At 46.9% G+C, this 20631-nt stretch overlaps 1 protein-coding gene across 1 annotated transcript in view; it reads right to left on the bottom strand.

Moving 5' to 3' along the window:
- The window catches only part of EVL (Enah/Vasp-like), a 148259-nt gene extending 128336 nt beyond the window's left edge, over nucleotides 1-19923 (bottom strand). Inside the window, exon 1 of the mRNA XM_061395315.1 lies at nucleotides 19374-19923. Coding sequence (XP_061251299.1) covers nucleotides 19374-19378 — 5 coding nt within the window. The 5' untranslated portion in view covers nucleotides 19379-19923. The remainder of the gene's footprint in view (nucleotides 1-19373) is intronic.
- Between the last annotated feature and the right edge of the window lie 708 nt (nucleotides 19924-20631).

The raw sequence follows: 20631 nt of genomic DNA, 5'->3' as shown, positions 1-20631 counted from the left end.
TTTGTATGGAGGTACATTTCATTTCTCTTGGGTATATGCCTCAACGTGGAAACGCTGAGACATAAGGAAACTCTACGCTTAACATTCTGAAGATCGACCAGACTGTTTCCCAAAGCAACTGTGCATTCTCCCAGGCGATGTTTGAGGTTTCCAATATGAGATTTATCTACAGAGTCACTTACCCAATGTGTGAAGATTAATTACCCACATCCTCATCAACATTTGTTATTAGCTGTCCTTTTATAAAAAAAAAAAAAAATTCATTTTTGGCTGTGCTGGGTCTTCGCGGTTGTCAGCAGGCTTTCTCTAGTTGCAGAGAGCGGGGGCTACCCTTCACTGAGGGGCCCGAGCTCCTCCCTGCAGTGGCTTCTCTTGTTGCTGAGCACGGGCTCTAGAACAATGGCTCAGCAGTTGCGGCTTACGGGTTTAGTTGCTCTGAGGCATGCAGAATCTTCCCAGACCAGGGATCGAACCTGCGTCCCTGCATTGGCAGGCAGACTCTCTACCCCTGGGCCACTGCGGAAGCCCTCATCCGTCCTTCTGAGTCCAGTGAGAGGCCAGAGGTACCTCACTGTGGTCTGGTTTGTCCGTCCTCATATCTAATGATGCTGAGCACCTGTTCATGTATCTATTGGCCATGTGTATCTCTTCTCTGGAGAAGTGTCCATTTGAATCATTTGCCCCCTTTTAAGGTGGGTTGTCTTTTTATTACTGAGGTGGAAGACTTCGTTGTGTATTTTAGATGTAAATCCCTCATCAGGTACTTTCTCTCATTCTGTGAGTTGTCTTCTCACTTTCTTAACAGTATGATTTGCAGCACATGTTTTTAGTTTAGATGAAATCCAATTTATTTTTTTTTTCTTTTATGACTTGTGTTTTGGTGTTACATCTAAAAAAACATTGCCAAATTCAAGATTTACTCTTATATTTTCTCCTGTAAGAAAGTTTTAGCAGGCTTCCCTGGTGGTCCAGTGGTTAAGAATCTGCCTTGCAATGCAAGGGACGCTGGTCCAGGAAGATCCCACATGCCAAGGGGCAACAGAGTCCATGTGCCTCAACCAAGGAGCCTACATTTTGGAGCACCCAGGCTGCAGTGACTCTGGGGAAGCCCCCGCGACGAGAGGCCCCAGCACCGCAACTAGAGTGGAAAGAGCCCTCCCGCAGCAACGGGGACCCAGCACGGCCAAAAATACAGATAAGTAAAGAAAGACATATTTATTAAAAAAAAAAAAAAAAGGGTTAGCTTCAACATTTAAGTTCATAATCTAAAAGTTAACTTTTGTATATGGAAGTAGGGGATTCAACTTCTGTATGTTGATAATCAGGTGTCCCAGCATCTGTTGAAAAGGGTGTTTTCCCCCTTGAATTTTCTTGGCATCTTTGCCAAATACCAACTGCTCATAAAGACAGTAATGGTGAGTCTAAGTTTAGGCTCACTGACTGTGAGGTACCTGTGCTCTAGCTTCTTGGCGATAAGCTACATGAGTGGATAATCATGTCTTCTACCCACAGCCCAGCAATCAGCACAGCTGCTACTGCTGCTAAGTCACTTCAGTCGTGTCCGACTCTGGGAGACCCCATAGATGGCAACCCACCAGGTTCCCCCATCCCTGGAATTCTCCAGGCAAGAACACTGGAGTGGGTTGCCATTTCCTTCTCCAATGCATGAAAGTGAAAAGTGAAAGTGAAGTCGCTCAGTCGTGTCCGACCCTCAGCGACCCCATGGACTGCAGCTCCTCCGTCCATGGGATTTTCCAGGCAAGAGTACTGGAGTGGGGTGCCACTACCTTCTCCGAATCAGCACAGGGGACTCGATAAAACTCAGAGTGATTCTGTCCGCCTGTGCGGTCCCAGTGATGCGGCCTGCCTCACCCACAGGTGCGGACACTCTCCAGGTGGTTCTCTTTCTAGGGCTGCTCTTCTAGCCGGGACTCTGTCCTCAGTGTCCTGTTTACACTTACACAGTGACACAAATCCAGGAGGGCATTTTCCTTCTTCCTAGGATAGGAAGTCCCTAAAGATGCTCAGTCAGAAATCTCAGTACAAGAATGGGTACATTTGATTTTCAACTGTTTACAGGCACAGAGGCTCCAAGTGTGGTGTTTCTGTTTTGTATAAAGGGTTTCAATTGAGTGCCAGGCCCAACATTTTTCTGTGTTCAGGCTAATGTTAGAGAATTTAAATTTTTAAATGCTAATAATGTCCCTTGTGGCTCAGCTGGTAAAGAATCCGCCTGCAATTCGGGAGACCTGGGTTCGACCTCTGGATTGGGAAGATCCCCTGGAGAGGGGAAAGGCTACCCCCTCCAGTATTCCGGCCTGGAGAATCCCATGGATGGTCCATGGGGTCTCAAAGAGTCTGACACAACTGAGGGACTTCCACTAATGACGTCAGTGGGTCAGAGCTCAGTGAAAGGGAAGTCCTCAAAAGGACCACTAATTAGAGATAAATTATGAGTAACTTGAAGAACTGAGGACATTAAACTAAATTAACGAAAGACGTCCTGCAGAACACTGTCTTCAAGTGATAATAAATCCGTGCAAAGAACTGCAAAAGGGAAGAACCAACACAGAAGATGAAAGACCCCAGTCAAGCCCATTACAAATGCAATGAATAAATCAATAAATAAACACTGTGTGGACCAGACCTGTTTTCTGGCACTTTCACCTCAGATGCCCCATCCCCCCCACTTCTTGGCTACATAGTAACACCCAAGGCCCAACTCTCACTGCCTGATCCCTAGTACCTTTCAAGTACTCAAAATTTACCTTTGAAGTAAATTTTTAAGCAGATATGCTACACGAAAATAGATAAAGAGTAGTTCTGTATTTATAAGAGAAGTCTATACTTAAAAAACAACAACTCACATTTACTACAGTAATAAATTTAAAATTCTAAAGTATTTTTAAAGTAGTCACATTTAGGGAATTGCCTGACTGTCCAATGGTTAGAACTTGGCACCATACCTGATTGCTGGGGGCCCAGGTTCGATCCTTGGTTGGGAAACCTAAGATACCACAGCTGTGTGGTGTGGCCAAGAAAAGGGTATTCACATTTACTGAAATTATGTTTTTATGAAGTGTTTAACATCAGCTCTACCATGTACAGTAACATCCGTGTGTGTTCACATTGCCTAAGCCAAGCTCAACAATGTACATGTCTCTCAAAGATAAAAACAAGAGTCAAAATACTGACCTCCAGGGGCTCTTCTAGTTCTAAGATCTGAATGCCTATGACCATTATTCTAATTTCTCTCCTGTCCTTACCTCAAAGCTACATAGTAGGGGATTAAGCAAAGATGATTCAGTTCAGTTCAGTCGCTCAGTCGTGTCCGACTCTTTGCAACCCCATGAATCGCAGCACGCCAGGCCTCCCTGTCCATCACCAACTCCCAGAGTTCACTGAGACTCATGTTTATTGAGTCAGTGATGCCATCCAGCCATCTCATCCTCTGTCGTCCCCTTCTCCTCCTGCCCCCAATCCCTCCCAGCATCAGAGTCTTTTCCAATGAATCAACTCTTCACATGAGGTGGCCACAGTACTGGAGTTTCAGCTTTAGCATCATTCCTTCCAAAGAAATCCCAGGGCTGATCTCCTTCAGAATGGACTGGTTGGATCTCCTTGCAGTCCAAGGGACTCTCAAGAGTCTTCTCCAACACCACAGTTCAAAAGCATCAATTCTTCGGTGCTCAGCCTTCTTCACAGTCCAACTCTCACATACATACATGACCACAGGAAAAACCATAGCCTTGACTAGACGGACCTTTGCTGGCAAACTAATGTCTCAACCATGCAAATATGCCCAAGGACAACTGGCAGCCACACACAGCCACACTTGTTCACACTGGCCCTCCACTGAAAACCAAAAACACTCTTGTCCAGGAGTCTGAGTTAGCCTCTAAGCTGAGATGACCATGGTGAACAAGAAAAGGTGAAACACAACTTATCTCCTTAGATATACTAATCATATTTCTTTTAAAATCCAAGTCTGATTATTTCATTATGTCTATTCCTATTGTCTGTTTTCTGTTCGTTTTGGGTTAAGTGTTCTCGTATATCTGATAATTCTTGATTGAATGCCAGTCACTGCATATGAGAAGTGCATAGATAATTCCAGGCTCCTAGAGGATTTGCTTTTGTTTCTGACACGCAGGTATGACAGAGGCACAAACCACTCCAGATCACCTTAATCTAGTTAGGTACAGAGATGAGACAAAGCAGTGCACTCCAGCTCCTGAGACGGCCAGTCTGTGTCCAGTTCACTCTTGTCCCTAAGAAGAGCCCTTAGGAAAACTGGGGTGTACTAGGGCTTCTCCTTCTCAGCAAAGGTGTGCACCAACTTTAAAAAAACTTCCCGACCCATGAATCTGCCTAAAGCTCTAATTATCTTCTCAGTTGACAATTTCAGCGCTGACAACTGCTTCAAGAAAAGAAATGGTGCCAAATGTAGGGTTACCTGACATCTCTACCTACACCGTGGCTCTGAAAATTCCTTCTGCCTTGTGGTTCTCCTATGCCCTCAAACTGACAATTCTTTCTCAACTTTTCACCTTGTCTTGTTCTTAGTTCATCTTAGGCCCAAGTGATCTGACAGAACACTGCCAGAAGTAGAATCCCCAATCCAGTACAAAAGCCTTGCTCAAAACTGAACCAGACTGCAACTTTCTAACATAAAATACACATCATCTAATTCGAGTCTTCTCTAGTTGACTTTTACAACTTCTGCAGTTCTGAAATGTGAGTTTTTCCCAGGGAACTAACTGAATCAGGCGATGAAGCAATCTGGAGTGTGAGAAAACAGAACTGGTATTGCTGTTGACTAAGAGAAAACCATAAAGCCCTAATTAAAACAAAGCATTAATCAAAACTAATTTCATCATGCCCTGTAATCTAAAATCTAACAGGCCTCATGGCTGGAACGGGAGGCATGGAGCTCCCTTCAAAAGATGACACAGCTGGAACCTGGGCGCTGTAAACCCCTAGACCTGGAGCCCAACACACAACAGACGCCCGGGAAGGCCAGTTCCCCGGCCCTTGCTCCTCCTCCCCGCCCCTCCCTGATCCCCACCAAGAGGTGGGCGGACACTGAACACAGGCTGAAATTTCAGCACAGTCCAATTCTCTCACTACAAAGTCTAAGGTTCATTCTCAAGTTTCTGGTGTACTGAACAGGAGGAACTGGGGTTGAGGTCATAAAAATGAACTCATGAATCAAGACAGCAAATGCTCTTGTCTACTTTGGCCTGTAACTAAAGAGGAAACCATGGGTGAAGAAGAGTGAAAAAATAAAAAATCTGAGCTTCATGTCCCTGGCTCAGGTGGTAAAGTATCTGCCTGCAATGCGGGAGACCTGGGTTCAAGCCCTGGGTTGGGAAGATCCCCTGGAGGAGAGCATGGCAACCCACTCCAGTACTCTTGCCTGGAGAATCCACATGGACAGAGGAGCCTGGTGGGCTACAGTCCATGGGGTTGCAAAGAGCCGGACACGACTGAGCAACTAGGCCACAATATATGTGGCCTAGGCAAGGCCTCTAGAGTCTGAGAAACGGGCTATTTCTCATCTGAGAATAGGGGGCTCATGTGCCAGTCAACAAACATTTCCTGAGCACGTACTACCTTTCAGAGAAACCAGACCCAGTCTTGATCTCAGGACTAGATCAGCAGTTCTCAACTCTGGCTGCATACTTAACTAGAGATTTTAAATAAACTGCAACCCACTCAAGTGTTCTTGCCTAGAGAATCCAGGGACGGGGGAGCCTGGTGGGCTGCCGTCTATGGGGTCACACGGAGTCGGACGTGACTAAAGTGACTTAGCATCAACAACAACAAAACACTTTATTTCGGATTAATGGACTCTCTAAGGCAGGGCCCTAGCACTGGAAGAGGGGTGGGGAAGAAGGCCTTTTCAACTGTTTCTGATGCCCAGTGAGGGTTAAAAATCACTGGACTTACAGAATTTCTAAGTTTCTGAATCTAATTTTCTATGGTTTGACAAATGAATATTTTTTTACAGGTAAAAGGCTCCAAAATAAACCAGCTTCATTCATACTTTGGTGAGAGGGTGACTGAGGTTAAGGGCGCCTTGACTGTGCTGAAAATCCTATCCTGAGGGGTCACATTGACTGTTGAGTGTCCTCCAGCCTCACAGATGCCTCCTCGGATGCATATTCAAAAGCCAAACATCACGTTATAAGCGAGAACTTGTCCCAAGGGGCATTCAGATGCCTGAATCATGCCATTCTGATTTGTTCGTTTGGGTTAAAGCACAATTTGGCCACGATTTTTGTCACATCTGTTTAACGTGAGTGCTACTAATTGATCATTTTCTTTAAAATCAACTCGCTAAAGCAGTAAGAGAGGATTAGCCCTCCTAAATATTAAAACACACGATAGAGCCTCTTTAATCAAATGAGATATTGGCACACAAATAAATACAGACCAATGGAACCTAAGATTGAGGGCAGGAGAAGAAGGGGACGACAGAGTATGAGATGGTTGGATGGCATCACCGACTCAACGGACATGGGCTTGGGTGGACTCTGAGAGTTGGTGATGGACAGGGAGGCCTGGCGTGCTGCGGTTCATGGGATCGCAAAGAGTTGGACACGACTGAGCGACTGAACTGAACTGAACTGGAACATAACAGAAACTCCAGAAATGGGTCAAATTAATTAAATATGACAAAGGACAGAATCTAAAAACACTGGGAGAAAATGGAATTTTTAATAAGTCGTACAGAGATAACTGAAAAACGAGATGGAAAAGGCTAAAATTGGATCTAGCTCTCAAACCTATATATTCAATTCCAAGTGGATCAAAGATTTAAAAGTTTGAAAAGAAAAGAGAAACGATACAGGAAGTAGGGAAAAAAAAAATAGGTGAATTCAACCTGGGGATGTACAAAACTCTCTAGCTATGACTGAAAATCAAGAGGCAGTAAAGCAAAAAAAATTGAAAAAAGAAATACCCACAAAGTCACATGCATTAAGCACCTCGTCTGCATCATTTCAGCTCCTCCCGCCTTAACTATTTTTATTCCAGCCATTCCTGAGGCAACTAGTTTTGTCCAGGCTCTGACCTGTGTCCAGTGCCTGCCTGGGGGTTGAAGGGGGGTTTGTTGCGGCCCCAGAGAGCTGCCACGTGTGCCCTCTCGGGACCCACTGAGAGCACCAGCAGGGGCAATATATGCCATGTGGGGCACTCCTCTGCCAAATGAAGACAGGACCTAATGGATATATCACCCTTCCTTCCCCCAAATATCGATCCTACGCTCTCCTCCGAACACACATGAGCCTTCATCTTGGGTAGTTTTCCAGAGAACCCAGTTAAAAAATCACTGATGCAGTGATTTTTTTCTAATAAACATAAACATTTAATTATTAAAATTTAAAAAGCATTCAGCAGAAGGATCTTAATTCCCTACTCTTTAAGCATGGGCTACGCAACAGTACTGGGCTTCCCTGGTGGCTCAGTGGTAAAGAGTTCAGGAGATGCAGGTTCGATCGCTGGGTCAGGAAGATCCCCCGGAATAGGAAGTGGCAACCCACTCCAGTATTCTTGTCTGGGAAATCCCATGGACAGAGGAGCCTGGCAGGCTACGGTCCATGGGGTTGCAAAGGAGTCAGACACGACTTAGCGACTGAACAACGACAACATGAACAAGGACTGTTTTGAAAAGACGACACATGAAAAGGGGATGAAAGAATAACTTTACAAGGATGAAACCTGACAAACGCCGCTTCAGCCAGGTGATCAAGGTCAACGTCCACAGCGACAAAGCACGCTGCAGGCACGCACCCTCCGTAATGTGCAACACAATGTCGCTTTCTCCATGAGCTTCCTGCCCCAAACTAACAACCCCAGGCTAACCACGAGCGAAACATGAAACAAATTCCAACAGAAGGGCGTCCTGCAACATATCTAAGTAGCAACATATCTCAAAACAGCCAAGATCATCAAAAAACAGAGACAATCTGGAAAAGTATCACAACCGAGGAGCCTATGGAGATTTAAGACCTAAATGTAATGTGGTATTCGGGATCAGAACATGGAACAGAAAAAGGACATTAGGTCAAACAAACAACTGTGGACTCCAGCTATTAATACTGTTATCAATAGTAGTTCACTAAATACAACCAATGGGCCATGCAAGATGCTAACAGTGGAAACGGTACCAGTGGAGATATGTGTATGGGAACTCTCCGTACTCTCTGCTTAATTTTTCCATAAATCTAAAGTGGCTTTAACACGTAAATTCTATTAATAAAAAGAGAAAAAGGCTTATGAAAAGCATTCCTCCGTCCCCAGCAATGGGGCCTGGGGTCTGCATTTTGGAAGGACACATGGTGATTCCTCAGAGAAGGCAATGGCACCCCACTGAATACTCTTGCCTGGAAAATCCCATGGACGGAGGAGCCTGGTAAGCTGCAGTCCATGGGATGGCTAGAGTCGGACACGACTCAGCGACTTCACTTTCACTTTTCACTTTCATGCATTGGAGAAGGAAATGGCAACGCACTCCAGTGTTCTTGCCTGGAGAATCCCAGGGACGGGGGAGCCTGGTGGGCTGCCGTTTATGGGGTCGCACAGAGTTGGACACGACTGAAGCGACAGCAGCAGTAGCAGCAGCAGCATGGCGATTCCTACGCACATTAAAGTCTGAGAAACACCAGGGACACCTGTGAGTTACAGCGCATAGCGTCCTTACAAAGAACAAAAGAGGAAAGCAGAACCCAGCCACACGTCAATGAACAGATCCTGTCCCCCAGCAGTGGTACGGAAGCACAGGATGACAGCGCCGTCACCCCAGGAACTCGTCAGGCACGCCAGCATCGCGCAATTGGGAGCGGCCTGGGATGTTGTGCTTGGAAGGGCCCGTGACGAGGCGGAATGAATGTCGTGATTTATTGCCCATTTGGGGTGCAAGTGGCAGCGTCGATTTTCGTAAAGCATCCACCAAGCACCAGGCACAGCGCTAGGCTCTCGGGACCCAACAGAGACCGAAGTAGGTGTAACCCTCAGTGAGGCTTAGGCCGAAAAAGGTAAGTACAATAATTATGAATACAAAGAGTAACAGCAGAGGAAATATGGAATCCCACAGAGCAAACAAGAAAGGGCCCTCCTCCCTGAGGAAGTGACATTTCAACTAAGATTTGAAGGCTAGGCACTAAGCAAGCTGAAGAGGAAAAGGAAGCAGCTGACCTCAGGTTAACTCGTGAGCTGGTCCATCGGACCTCTGCTTACGTAAGGATCCTTTGAGAGAGAATGGAAACTAGATGACAGAGACAGACACAGCTCCACAGAGCCCAGGACGGAGCACAGCGCCCAGAGAGTGTGTGAGGTGCTGGAAGCTTTACAGAGCACGCCCAGGACAAACATGTGACAAGGGGAAGAACTGGAGAAGGAAAGAGGCTCGCCAAAGTGGTTCCTGTAAGGGACGGTGTCCATCTCCTCTAAGACACTCGGGACGCGTGTCCCATCGGCTCCCGCTGTGCTTTCTGCTACCACGTCCGTCAATTTCACAGTCAACTGCTCAACTGCAGTGCCTATTTCTGCATCTAAGTTTCTTAGTACAATTATCTTCTCTACCCCAAAATAACATGCCTGTTTTGTCTTTATTTCAGTAGTTATATTTTGTGTCTTTTATAGAGAATGTCCCTGAATCATTTTTAGAAGCTAAAGTATCAATAGCAACTGTGGTTTCTAATGCAAAAAATTATCACCTATGGTAGATAAGTTAGGCAGCAATCTGACAAAAGGGAAGAATACCTGAAATCAGAAAACTGTCCCAGATCGTCCAGGGTTTACCTTGCTCACAGACATAACAAGGTGAGCTGGGGGAGGTAAACAGCTAACTTTTATTGAACAGCATACACTGAGAACTTTTTATGTATTCTTGTTTTGAGCCTTGCAAACCTAAGAAGGAAGCAAACATAAGAGGCCTTGCAAACATAAGAAGGATTATCCTCATTTATATTTGAGAAAACTGGAGGGTCATAAAGGTTAAGCAATTTGCACCAAGGAGAAGGAAATGGCAACCCACTCCAGTGTTCTTGCCTGGAGAATCCCAGGGACGGGGGAGCCTGGTGGGCTGCCGTCTATGGGGTCACACAGAGTCGGACACAACTAAAGCGACTTAGCAGCAGCAGCAGCAGTCAGCTGGTAAAGATTGGTTCTGGGGCAGAATCCAGGTCTATTAGACTCTAAAACCCAGGCTGCTTAGAATAGGAGGGACAAAAGGTGGCCTAAATCAATATGAAAAAAAAGTTCATTCACATTCCTACTTTAAGTCCAAACCCAAGAACAGACATCTTTCACACAGCCTTAAAGACAAAGACAGACAATCCATCTTCATACACTGTTGCTTCAGGGGACTCGGGACCAGGGCTCCCCCCATTGGCAAACAGGTGCAACCACACCATTTATTTCTCATTCCTTTTCTAATCCTCAAACTTTTTGGGAAAGGAACCTCCAAGTTAAGACCAGGAATATAAAGTTCCTTTCATGAACATTATCTTTCTCTTTTTCCTGCTTAAAATTTACATTCTGATAATATATATCAAAAGACACTGGTGCCAGTAATACTATTTTGCTACCTTATTTTAAGAAAATAATTAGAGATGCAGCCATTTTACATGTTTTCAAAGAACATTAATAACAAAGGGGAAATGCATACATGTCGAATGCAAAAATGCTCAATACAAATACACAGTAAATTATCAATTTTGTGAAAATGTCACTCTCACATATGGAAAAGATAAAGGAACTATACCCCGTGTTTAACGGGTTATCCTTCCTTCAACAGTAGGATCAATGCTGATTTTGTCTTCTTTATACTATGTTTTCAAATTCTCCACATTCAATATAATTGCATTTAAAAAATATATTTCTTTATTTGGCTGTGCCGGGTCTTAGCTGCATGTGGCATATGGGATCTAGTTCCTGATCAGAGATTGAACCGGGCGCCCTGCATTGTGAACGCAGTATCTCAGCCACTACACCGCCAGGGAAGTCCCACTTAAACCAGAAAAAATGAGAACTGCTGCTAGAAGTCATTTCTGTAAGGTCTTCTCCATTCAGGATGGGAAGGGAAACAGCTGTTCACTGAGGGGACCACTGTCCTCCCCACTTCGCCCAGGCGCAAGCTAGAGGCCCTCTTCTTTAAGCTGTTACTGCACTACCCTAGCACTTGTGATCTTCACTCAGCAACAAACAGTCATCAAGCTTACAGTCTACTGCAAGATTCAAGCTTGGTAGACGACAGATTCCCTTTAAAGGGAAAAAAATCTTGTGAAACAATGCTGGTTTATTTTCATGTAGCTTATTCAGGTGCAACTTAAAAAACTAAGTTGAAAATTTCTTATATTTATGTGACTAGATACAAACAAAACTGCCAAACCAGCAAAATTCAAAATGACATTACTTCCAATAAAAAGATGACATTGCTTATATTGAAAATCATCACTCAGGTACTTCCCTGGCAGTCCAGTGGTTAAGACTCCGAATTTCCACTGCAGGGGGTGCGAGTTCAATTCCTGATAGGGGAAGTAAGATCTCACATACTGCACAGCCAAAATGTAAATACTAAAAAAAAAAAAATCACCCCCAGATAAATATGGTAATGACACAGATAAGATGTCTAAAAATAAGCAGATAGGACGAGAGAGAAGAGCCAAAGACACACACACAGCAGCGCCACAGCTCCACAGCTGGTCTCCCTGGACGACTCCCACAGACACCTGGAGGTGTGCTATCTGTTCCGCAGCAACAAGCTCGGAGGTGTGCTTGGACTCCAGTGTGTTAGCCAGTGCGGACTCACTGTGACACGAAGACCATGTTTGTGCCTGGGTTGCTCACACTGTGCCCTATAATCGCACTGCGTTCTGCAGAACTCCAAACGGATACAGTGCCCTTGGCCCAGAGGAGACAGTTCCCTACCAGACCTGTGAGATGGGAGCCTGACCAACACACACACACACACACACACACACACACACACGGCTGGCCCTGGTGATGAGAGGCTGACCATGCCTTACACACACACACACACACACGGCTGGCCCTGGTGATAAGAGGCTGACCATGCCTTACACACACACACACACACACACACACACAGCTGGCCCTGCTGATGAGAGGCTGACCTTGCCTTACACACACACACACACACACACACGGCTGGCCCTGGCAGGGAGAGACACACACACACCTGGCCCTGGTGATGAGAGGCTGACCGTGCCTTACACACACACACACACACACACACACACACACACACACACACACACACACGGCTGGCCCTGGCAGGGACAGGGACACACACACACACACACACACACACACACACACACACACCTGGCCCTGGTGATCAGAGGCTGACCGTGCCTTACACACACACACACACACGGCTGGCCCTGGTGATCAGAGGCTGACCATGCCTTACACACACACACACACACACACACACACACGGCTGGCCCTGGCAGGGAGACACACACACACACCTGGCCCTGGTGATGAGAGGCTGACCGTGCCTTACACACACACACACACACACACACACACGGCTGGCCCTGGCAGGGACACACACACACACACACACACACACGGCTGGCCCTGCTGATGAGAGGCTGACCATGCCTCAAACACACACACACACACACACACACACACACACACACGGCTGGCCCTGGCAGGTGCTCGCGCGTGCACACACACACACACACACACACACGGCTGGCCTTGGTGATGAGAGGCTGACCATGCCTTACACACACATACACACACACACACCTGGTGATGGGAGGTTGACCCATGCCTCTCTCTCTCTCTCTCTCTCACACACACACACACACACACACACACACACACGGCTGGCCCTGGCGGGGGCAGGTAACCTTTCTGAGCACTGAAGGTAATGGTCCTTCAGATGTTCACACACACACACACACACAGCTGGCCCTGGCGGGGGCAGGCAACCTACATACACACACATGGCTGGCCCTGGCAGACACATACACACACTCACACGGCTGGCACTGGTGGACATGCAGGCGTGCACACACACACACACACACACACACACACAGCCGGCCCTGGTGATGGGAGGCTGACAGTGCCTTACATACACACATACACAGCTGGCCCTGGTAATGGGAGGCTGACCATGCCTTACACACACATACACACCTAGTGATGGGAGGCTGACCCATGCCTTACACACACACACACACACACACACAAACACACACACACGCACGCAGGCAAACTTTCTGAGCACCGAGGGTAAAGCTCCTTCAGAAGTTACCACGCACCCTGGAGCGGATTTTGGGATCCACATGTTTGTACTGCTGCTCAACATTCCTGGTATCTCTGCCACATACCTACTGACATAATCAAATATCTGATCAGCAATTCTGAAGAACAAATGTAGTTTGAATCTTTACCTCATATTCCAGACAATTTGAAGGATGCAATTTCTTCAAATTTTATATATAAAACAGAAAACAAAACTTACCAAACTTCTAGACAAATGCTATCTTAAATGTAAGAAAAATTCCAAATAAAAACTTAATAACATAAATCTTAAACTTCTATATATCAGATCTTTAAAAGATAAAAGGCAGGTAGGGAAAATGTTCACAGAAGAGAATCTTCCCAAGAGATAAATAATTAAAGTATATAAACAGAAATATTTTGAATACTGTATATGTGGGTGTCTTGTTTTTAAGTAGAAAAAGGATTCAGAAAGGGGTCTAAGCGTCTATAAATCTTTTAGGGATGGGGACTGTTTGGGGGAGGGGGTTTGGTTCCTTCTTCCCATCTAACCCCGTACCAATGAGAGGGCCTCCAAAGATGATTTCTGAATAAGGATATGAGAATACATAAGGTCTGCTAGAAAAAAAGAAATAAGAATTCAGGCAACAGTCTAGAAAATTAAGAAAAACTCAATGTACTAAGTCACTTCAGTCGTGTCTGACTCTTTGCGACCCTACAGACCGTAGCCTGACAGGCTCCTCTGTCCATGGAATTGTCCAGGTAAGAATACTAGAGTGGGTTGCCATGCCCTCCTCCAGGGATTTTCCCAACCCAAGGATCAAACCCTCGTCTCTTACATCTTCTGCACTGACAGGTGGGTTTCTAACACCAGTGTCACCTGGGAAGCCAAGAAAGACTCAGACACAGCCTAATTATCCAAGTCGTCTGACTGAACAGAACTTTTTACCACAGTATGTGGACATGTCCCTCAGGTGTTCAGTTTATTTGTTAGAACGCATCTCCAGCCCTATGCCTTTCTAAGACACTCCTGGACAGGGTCAGTTCAGAGGTTTCATTTCTGACCCTTTTCAATCTATGCACTCCCATGAGATTATCTAGCAAGAAAAATATGACATTTTCATTTAAAAAATGTCAGCACTGAACAACAGGATTTTCACAGATGAGCCATACCACTTATAAATATCTAAATTAAACGAGGTGACAACAAAGGTAACGCAAAGACCCCCTCGACTCATTTAGGACCATTTGCAAAAGCCCAGTGTTTGAGGTGCATGAAAACACACACATATGGATGTTTAACTACAAACAGTCTGCAACAGAGAACCATGTCAAACTGTTAGCAGCATTCTAAAAGAAAAAATCCATAAAGAGAAAGGGGAACTGGATGACTCGTTTTGGAAAAAGTATTCAAAAACTTTCATTCCTATTTCCATGACTTGTCATCTGATCCCCCAAAATGGGATCTGAGAACTCTATTATAGATCAAAGCTGTGGTACATATACACAATGGAGTATTACTCAGCCATTAAAAAGAATACATTTGAATCAGTTCTAATGAGGTGGATGAGACTGGAGCCTATTTTACAGAGTGAAGTAAGCCAGAAAGAAAAACACCAATACAGTATACTAACGCATATATATGGACTTTAGAAAGATGGTAACAATAACCCTGTATGCGAGACAGCAAGACACAGATGTATAGAACAGTCTTTTGGACTCTGTGGGAGAGGGAGAGGGTGGGATGATTTGGGAGAATGGCATTGAAACATGTATAATATTATATAAGAAATGAATCGCCAGTCCAGGTTCGATGCAGGATACAGGATGCTTGGGGCTGGTGCACTGGGATGACCCAGAGGGATGGTACTGGGAGGAAGGTGGGAGGGGGTTCAGGATGCGGAACACGTGTACACCCATGGCGGATTCATGTTGATGTATGGCAAAACCAATACAATATTGTAGAGTAATTAGCCTCCAATTAAAATAAATAAATTTATATTAAAAAAATGTTCTAGTCAAGTGGATTTATCAAACAAACAATGAAGGAAATCAAAACAGAAAAAAGAAATGAATGTTAAAAGGGAGAAACAGCAACCGCTTCCTTTGCTTTACAGTAATGATCTGCCATTTTTTCCAATTAATTACTTGCTAAAAGGAAATAAAGATTTATTCTTAAAGCTACCTTGATCCTAAGCGCATTTCACAAACTGAAATGCTCTAATATAGTTATAACACAAGAAAATATGTGGTGTTATTCTCCACAGCTTCTGTAACCCGATAGCTTAAGTCTCCTCCAAAACTGAATGCTGACTCAAGCTGTCCCTAATATCAGAGACTTTTTGCATATATGCTAAGTTTCTTCAGTCACGTCTGACTCTGCGACTCCGTGGACTGCAGCCCACTAGGTTCCTCTGCAGAGAAGGCAATGGCACCCCACTCCAGTACTCTTGCCTGGAAAATCCCATGGACGGAGGAGCCTGGTAGGCTGCAGTCCATGGGGTTGCTGTGAGTCGGACACGACTGAGCGACTTCACTTTCACTCTTCACTTTCATGCATTGGAGAAGGAAATGGCAACCCACTCCAGTGTTCTTGCCTGTTGAATCCCAGGGACGGGGGAGCCTAGTGGGCTGCCGTCTATGCGGTCACACAGAGTTGGACACAACTTAAGCGACTTTGCTGCAGCAGCAGCAGCAGCAGCAGCAGGCTCCTCTGTCCATTCGATTTTCCAGGCAAGAGTACTGAAGTGGGTTGCCATTTCCTCCTCCAGGGATCCTCCCGCTCCAGGGACTGATTTTGAGTCTTAGGTCTCCTGCATTGGCAGGCGGGTCCTTTACTACCAGCACCACCACATCAGGGACTATTACTTCCAGTAAACATGAACTGAGTAAATCAGAACAATCCTCCAGCTGGAAAGAACTAGAAAAGCAGGGGGAAAATAGAGTAAAAGTCTGCCTGGAGGCTTGAAGGAAGAAGGGACATCAGATGCTCAGGGAGATGAGATCAGTACTTGGGGCTACTTTTCCCTGGGGGTGTTTGCCAGCTCTAGGGAGAATCCTAAAAGCATGGCGTTGGGCTGGCGGATAACGGGGCTAGAGAAGAGATGAACACTGGCACTAAAGGCCAACAGAACAGGTAAAAACATCCTGATCCTTGAGACTGCACCAAAGAGACTCCAGGTTATACGTGCCCCATTTGTCTGGCAAAAGCAAGTGTGAATTATCTCTGGAAGAGAAAAACATCATCTTGGGCAAATGACTTTCTACAAACAATTTTGCAAATCTAATGTCCAGCAGAATTAAAACAAATTAAAAAGCAAAAACAATTAGACACATAAGGAGATGAGACAATATGAATGAAAAACAAGGAAAACAGATACTGGAAATGACTTACAAATACTGCCACAATGGGACACACTTCAGGCATTAAATATACCGTGTTCAAGGAGCTGAAAGACAATACTGATAATGTTGGCAGATAGCTGGAAACTATACAAAGAAACTATAAAAAGAAAGCCAAATCGAAATTAAAGAACCAAAAACCACAGCATAACTGAAATTAAAAACTCAAGTGATAGGAAAGAGAACAGAGGGGAGATCCAGAATGAAGGAAAAAGAGACAGAAACCACAGAAGGAAGGTTAAGAGACACAGAAGATACAGTGAAATAGCCTAACAAGCATAACTGTAGTGCTAGAAGGAAAGGGGAGAGGGAATGGGAGAGAAGCAATATATGCAGTCCTGATGGCACAAGACTTCCAAAATTAATGAAAGACATGAACCCAAAGATTCAAAAAGCCCTAAGTTATGTTCATCTTTTTTTAAAAAAAATCCATACAGCACAGAAAATACTGCTGAAAACCAAAGACAGAGAACATTTCAAAAGCAGCCAGATGAACTTCCCGGGTGGTCCAGTGGCTAAGACTCCAGCTCCCAATGCAGGGTGCCCACGTTTGGTCCCTGGTCACAGAACTGGATCCCACATGCCCCAACTAAGAGTTCTGCATGCTGCGATGAAGATCGAAGATCCCGCGTGCCTAAGACCCAGTAAAGCCAAATAAATAAATCTTTTTTAAAATAAGTAAGTTTTTAAAAAATTTAAATGGAGAAAAACATTACTTTCGAAGAACGACAGACAAATGATGTCTCAACAGAAAACAATCGATGTTAGAAACCATGAGCTATCTTTAAAGTGCTAAAAGAAAATAATAGTAAACCAAGAATTTTGCTACTACTGAAAAACCCTTCTAAAATGGAGGAAACTGTTCTAAAATTAGACTGTGGCAATGGTTTCCTAAGTCTGTGAAAATACTGCATGTGTGTGTGTGTATGAAAATACTAAAAATCACCCAACTGTATACTTTAAATGGGTATATTTTAGGATATGGGAATGATATCTCAAGAAATCTTTTTCAATGAAGAATAAATAAGGAAATCTGTGAACGCTAAGAATTTGTCACCAGCAGACTTGCACTAAAGAAATTCTAAAGGGAATTCCTCAGATGAAAAGAAATGATTCCAAATGGAAGACTGGAAGATGACGAAGGTGGCACAGCAACGCGATGGGGAAAAGATGATGTTTTTTAATAAACAGTGCTGAATAAATGGTTCTGGTAAAAATGGAAAATTTGACCCCCTTTTCACAAGCTACACAAAAGTCACTTCCAAGTGGACTGTGGATCTTTGAAAGGCAGGGCAATAAAATGTTATAGTAAGCTATCTTCTTGACTTTGACAGAGAACTCCCACAAATTAGGAAGAAAAAGATGTGTAAACCCCAAAGACTTCTGAACAGGTACTTCATAAAAGAAGATATCAAATAAACATAAAGATGTTCAGCTTCATCAGTCTGCAAGAAACCATAATCCAAAACCACAATGGGATACCTCACCAGGCTGCCCGCACAATCACCAGGATGGCTAAAATTCAAGACTGGCAATACCAAGTGCTGACAAGGAAGCAGAGCACAAGAAGTCTCATACACTTGCTGGAAGGAGTGTAAACTGGTACAGGCACTTCAGAAATCTGGTGTTACCTCTTAAAGTTGGAAGATACAGGTATCTTTTGACCTATAAGTTCTACTGCTCAGACGGTAAAGAATCTGCCTATGATGCAGGAGACCCAGGTTCGATCCTTGGGTTGGGAAGATCCCCTGGAGAAGGGAATGGCAACCCATTCCAGTACACTTGCCTGGAAAATCCCAAAGACAGAGGAGTCTGGCGGGCTATAGTCCATAGAATCGCAAAGAGTCGGACACGACTGAGCGGCTAACGTTTTAGAAACAAACGTCCTCAAATAGCGGAATGGTTAAGATGTAGTATCTTCATATAATGGAATACGACAGATTAATAAAAATGAGCAACAGTTAGGAGGTAATGGATGAATTTCAGAAACATCTTGAGTGAAAGAAACCGGACACACAAAGAATATATATTGCATGAGTATTTCATTTATATAAAGATCACAAAACTGGCAAAAATGAAAGACACTATAGTGTTTACGGGATATATGTTTGGAAGGTACAATTACCCAGACAAAAGGCAAGGAAGTTGATTATCCGCAAAAGTCAGGATTGGGTGACCTCTGGAGAGAGAGAATTTCGAGTTCCTGGGGCTGGCAATGTTTTTTTCTCGAACTGATAACCATCAACCCCCCCTGGCTGGGTAATGAACCACGGAATGGTACGTTGCGGGTCTTGCACTTCAGTGGCGTGCAAGAAGAAAGGAAATGGGGACGAGAAAAAGGGAGCAGAGGCAGGCGAGCAGCTCCAGGTGGAAGGACACGACCCCTTAACGTGCGAGCTCGGGGCGGCGGCACAGGGCGGCCGAGACCGAGGGCACGAAGTCCGGGGGAGGGCGGCCAGAGTTGGGGGGCTGCTTGGGGCCGGGCGCGGCCACACACGTCCGCGGGGTCGCCTCCCTACCCGGCCCCCAGCCCCCCGCGAGTGCCTCTCGCGAGCTGCACTGGCGGGCGCCGCCCGCGCCGACTCCCCCAGACCCTCCCAGCGTCCCCGAAGCCCCCCCACCCCCGGTGCTCCTGAGGCCCTCCCTGCGTTCCGCACGCCGCCCGCCCGGCCTCCCCAAGCGCCCGCCAGACTCACCTCATTGTCGCTGCCGGGGCGGGCGGGCGCGCGGGCCGGGGGGCGCGGCGCGGGGCGCGGGGCGTTAGCGGGGCAGCCGGCCCTGGGCGCGGCGGCTCCGCGTCTCGCTGGGCTGCGGGGGGCAGCGGGGGCACATCTTCTCCGGGCGGACGTCCGGGCCGCTAGCTGCGGGGACGGGCTGAGGCGGCGGCGCCTGACAGCCGGGCCCCGGCCCCTGCCATCTTGGCGGGCGCGTGCCCGGGCCGCCGTGTGCGCGCGCCGCCGGGGGTTGGGGGGAAGGGAGAAGAGGGGAAGGGGCGAGCGTCGTCCGGGTCCCGCCGGCCGGGGAGGAGCGCGCGCGCCCGCCCGAGACTCGGGGCGCAGTCCCCGGGCGGGCGCGGGCGTCTGCGACGCCGTTGACGGAGAGGCGGGCAGGCGCGCGCGCGCGCGCGAACTTAGCCCAGGAGTCGAGACGGAGGGGAAAGCGCGCGCGGAGGCCCAAGCTCCACACAAAAGGCGCGGGGCCCCAGAGCCCGCGCCTCCGGCAGAGCGGAGCCCGGGGCTGCGAGGGGCGGGGCGGGGCCTAGGGGACGGGACTTGGGGCGAGGCCGGCCGGGAGGGGCGGGGCTTCGAAGGAACGGTGCCTTCGAGCGGCGAGAAGAAGCTCAGTAGGGACCAGACCGGGACGGGCGGATGTGGCGGGGGCGGGGCTTAGAAGAACGCGCGATCCTTGAGGGGCGGGGCCGAGGAGGAGGGCCGGGGCGGGCTTAGGGGGCGGGGCTGGGGGGAAGGCCTGGCCGCGAGGGGCGGGGCCTGGCTGCGAGGGGCGGGGCTTCGAAGGAAGGGTGCCTTTGAGCGGCTAGAAGGAGCTCGGCAGGGGCCTGGCCGGGACGGATGGACGTGGCGAGGGCGGGGCTTAGAAGTACGCGCGAGCCTTGAGAGGCGGGGCCGAGGAGGAGGGCCCGGCGCCTCCCCCAACCACAGAGGCAGAGTAGAGCTTCGGCGTCCTTGGCCTTGGAGGGAGAATTCCATCTTCCCCCCGCCCTGCGGTGGGCTCCGCCTTCTCGGAGCCAGTGAGGCACCTGGATTCTCGGGGCGTCGACTGACCTCTTGTCTTCGTAAATACAGAGTCAAGGCTGGGACGAGGAGTCTTAGCTTGGAGGCAGTATCAACAACAGCTGAAGGATCTCTCAATCCATAAAGCCCCACCTGGCGCCCCCAAACCAAACACTTGAAAACAATCACAGCGGCTGCGCTAGGTTGTCCAGCTTTTCTCTGA

Source organism: Bos javanicus, chromosome 21 (assembly GCF_032452875.1).
Source record: "Bos javanicus breed banteng chromosome 21, ARS-OSU_banteng_1.0, whole genome shotgun sequence".
Taxonomy (NCBI): domain Eukaryota; kingdom Metazoa; phylum Chordata; class Mammalia; order Artiodactyla; family Bovidae; genus Bos; species Bos javanicus.
Note: the sequence above shows the minus strand (reverse complement) of the source record. Positions and strands in the feature narration are given on the sequence as shown.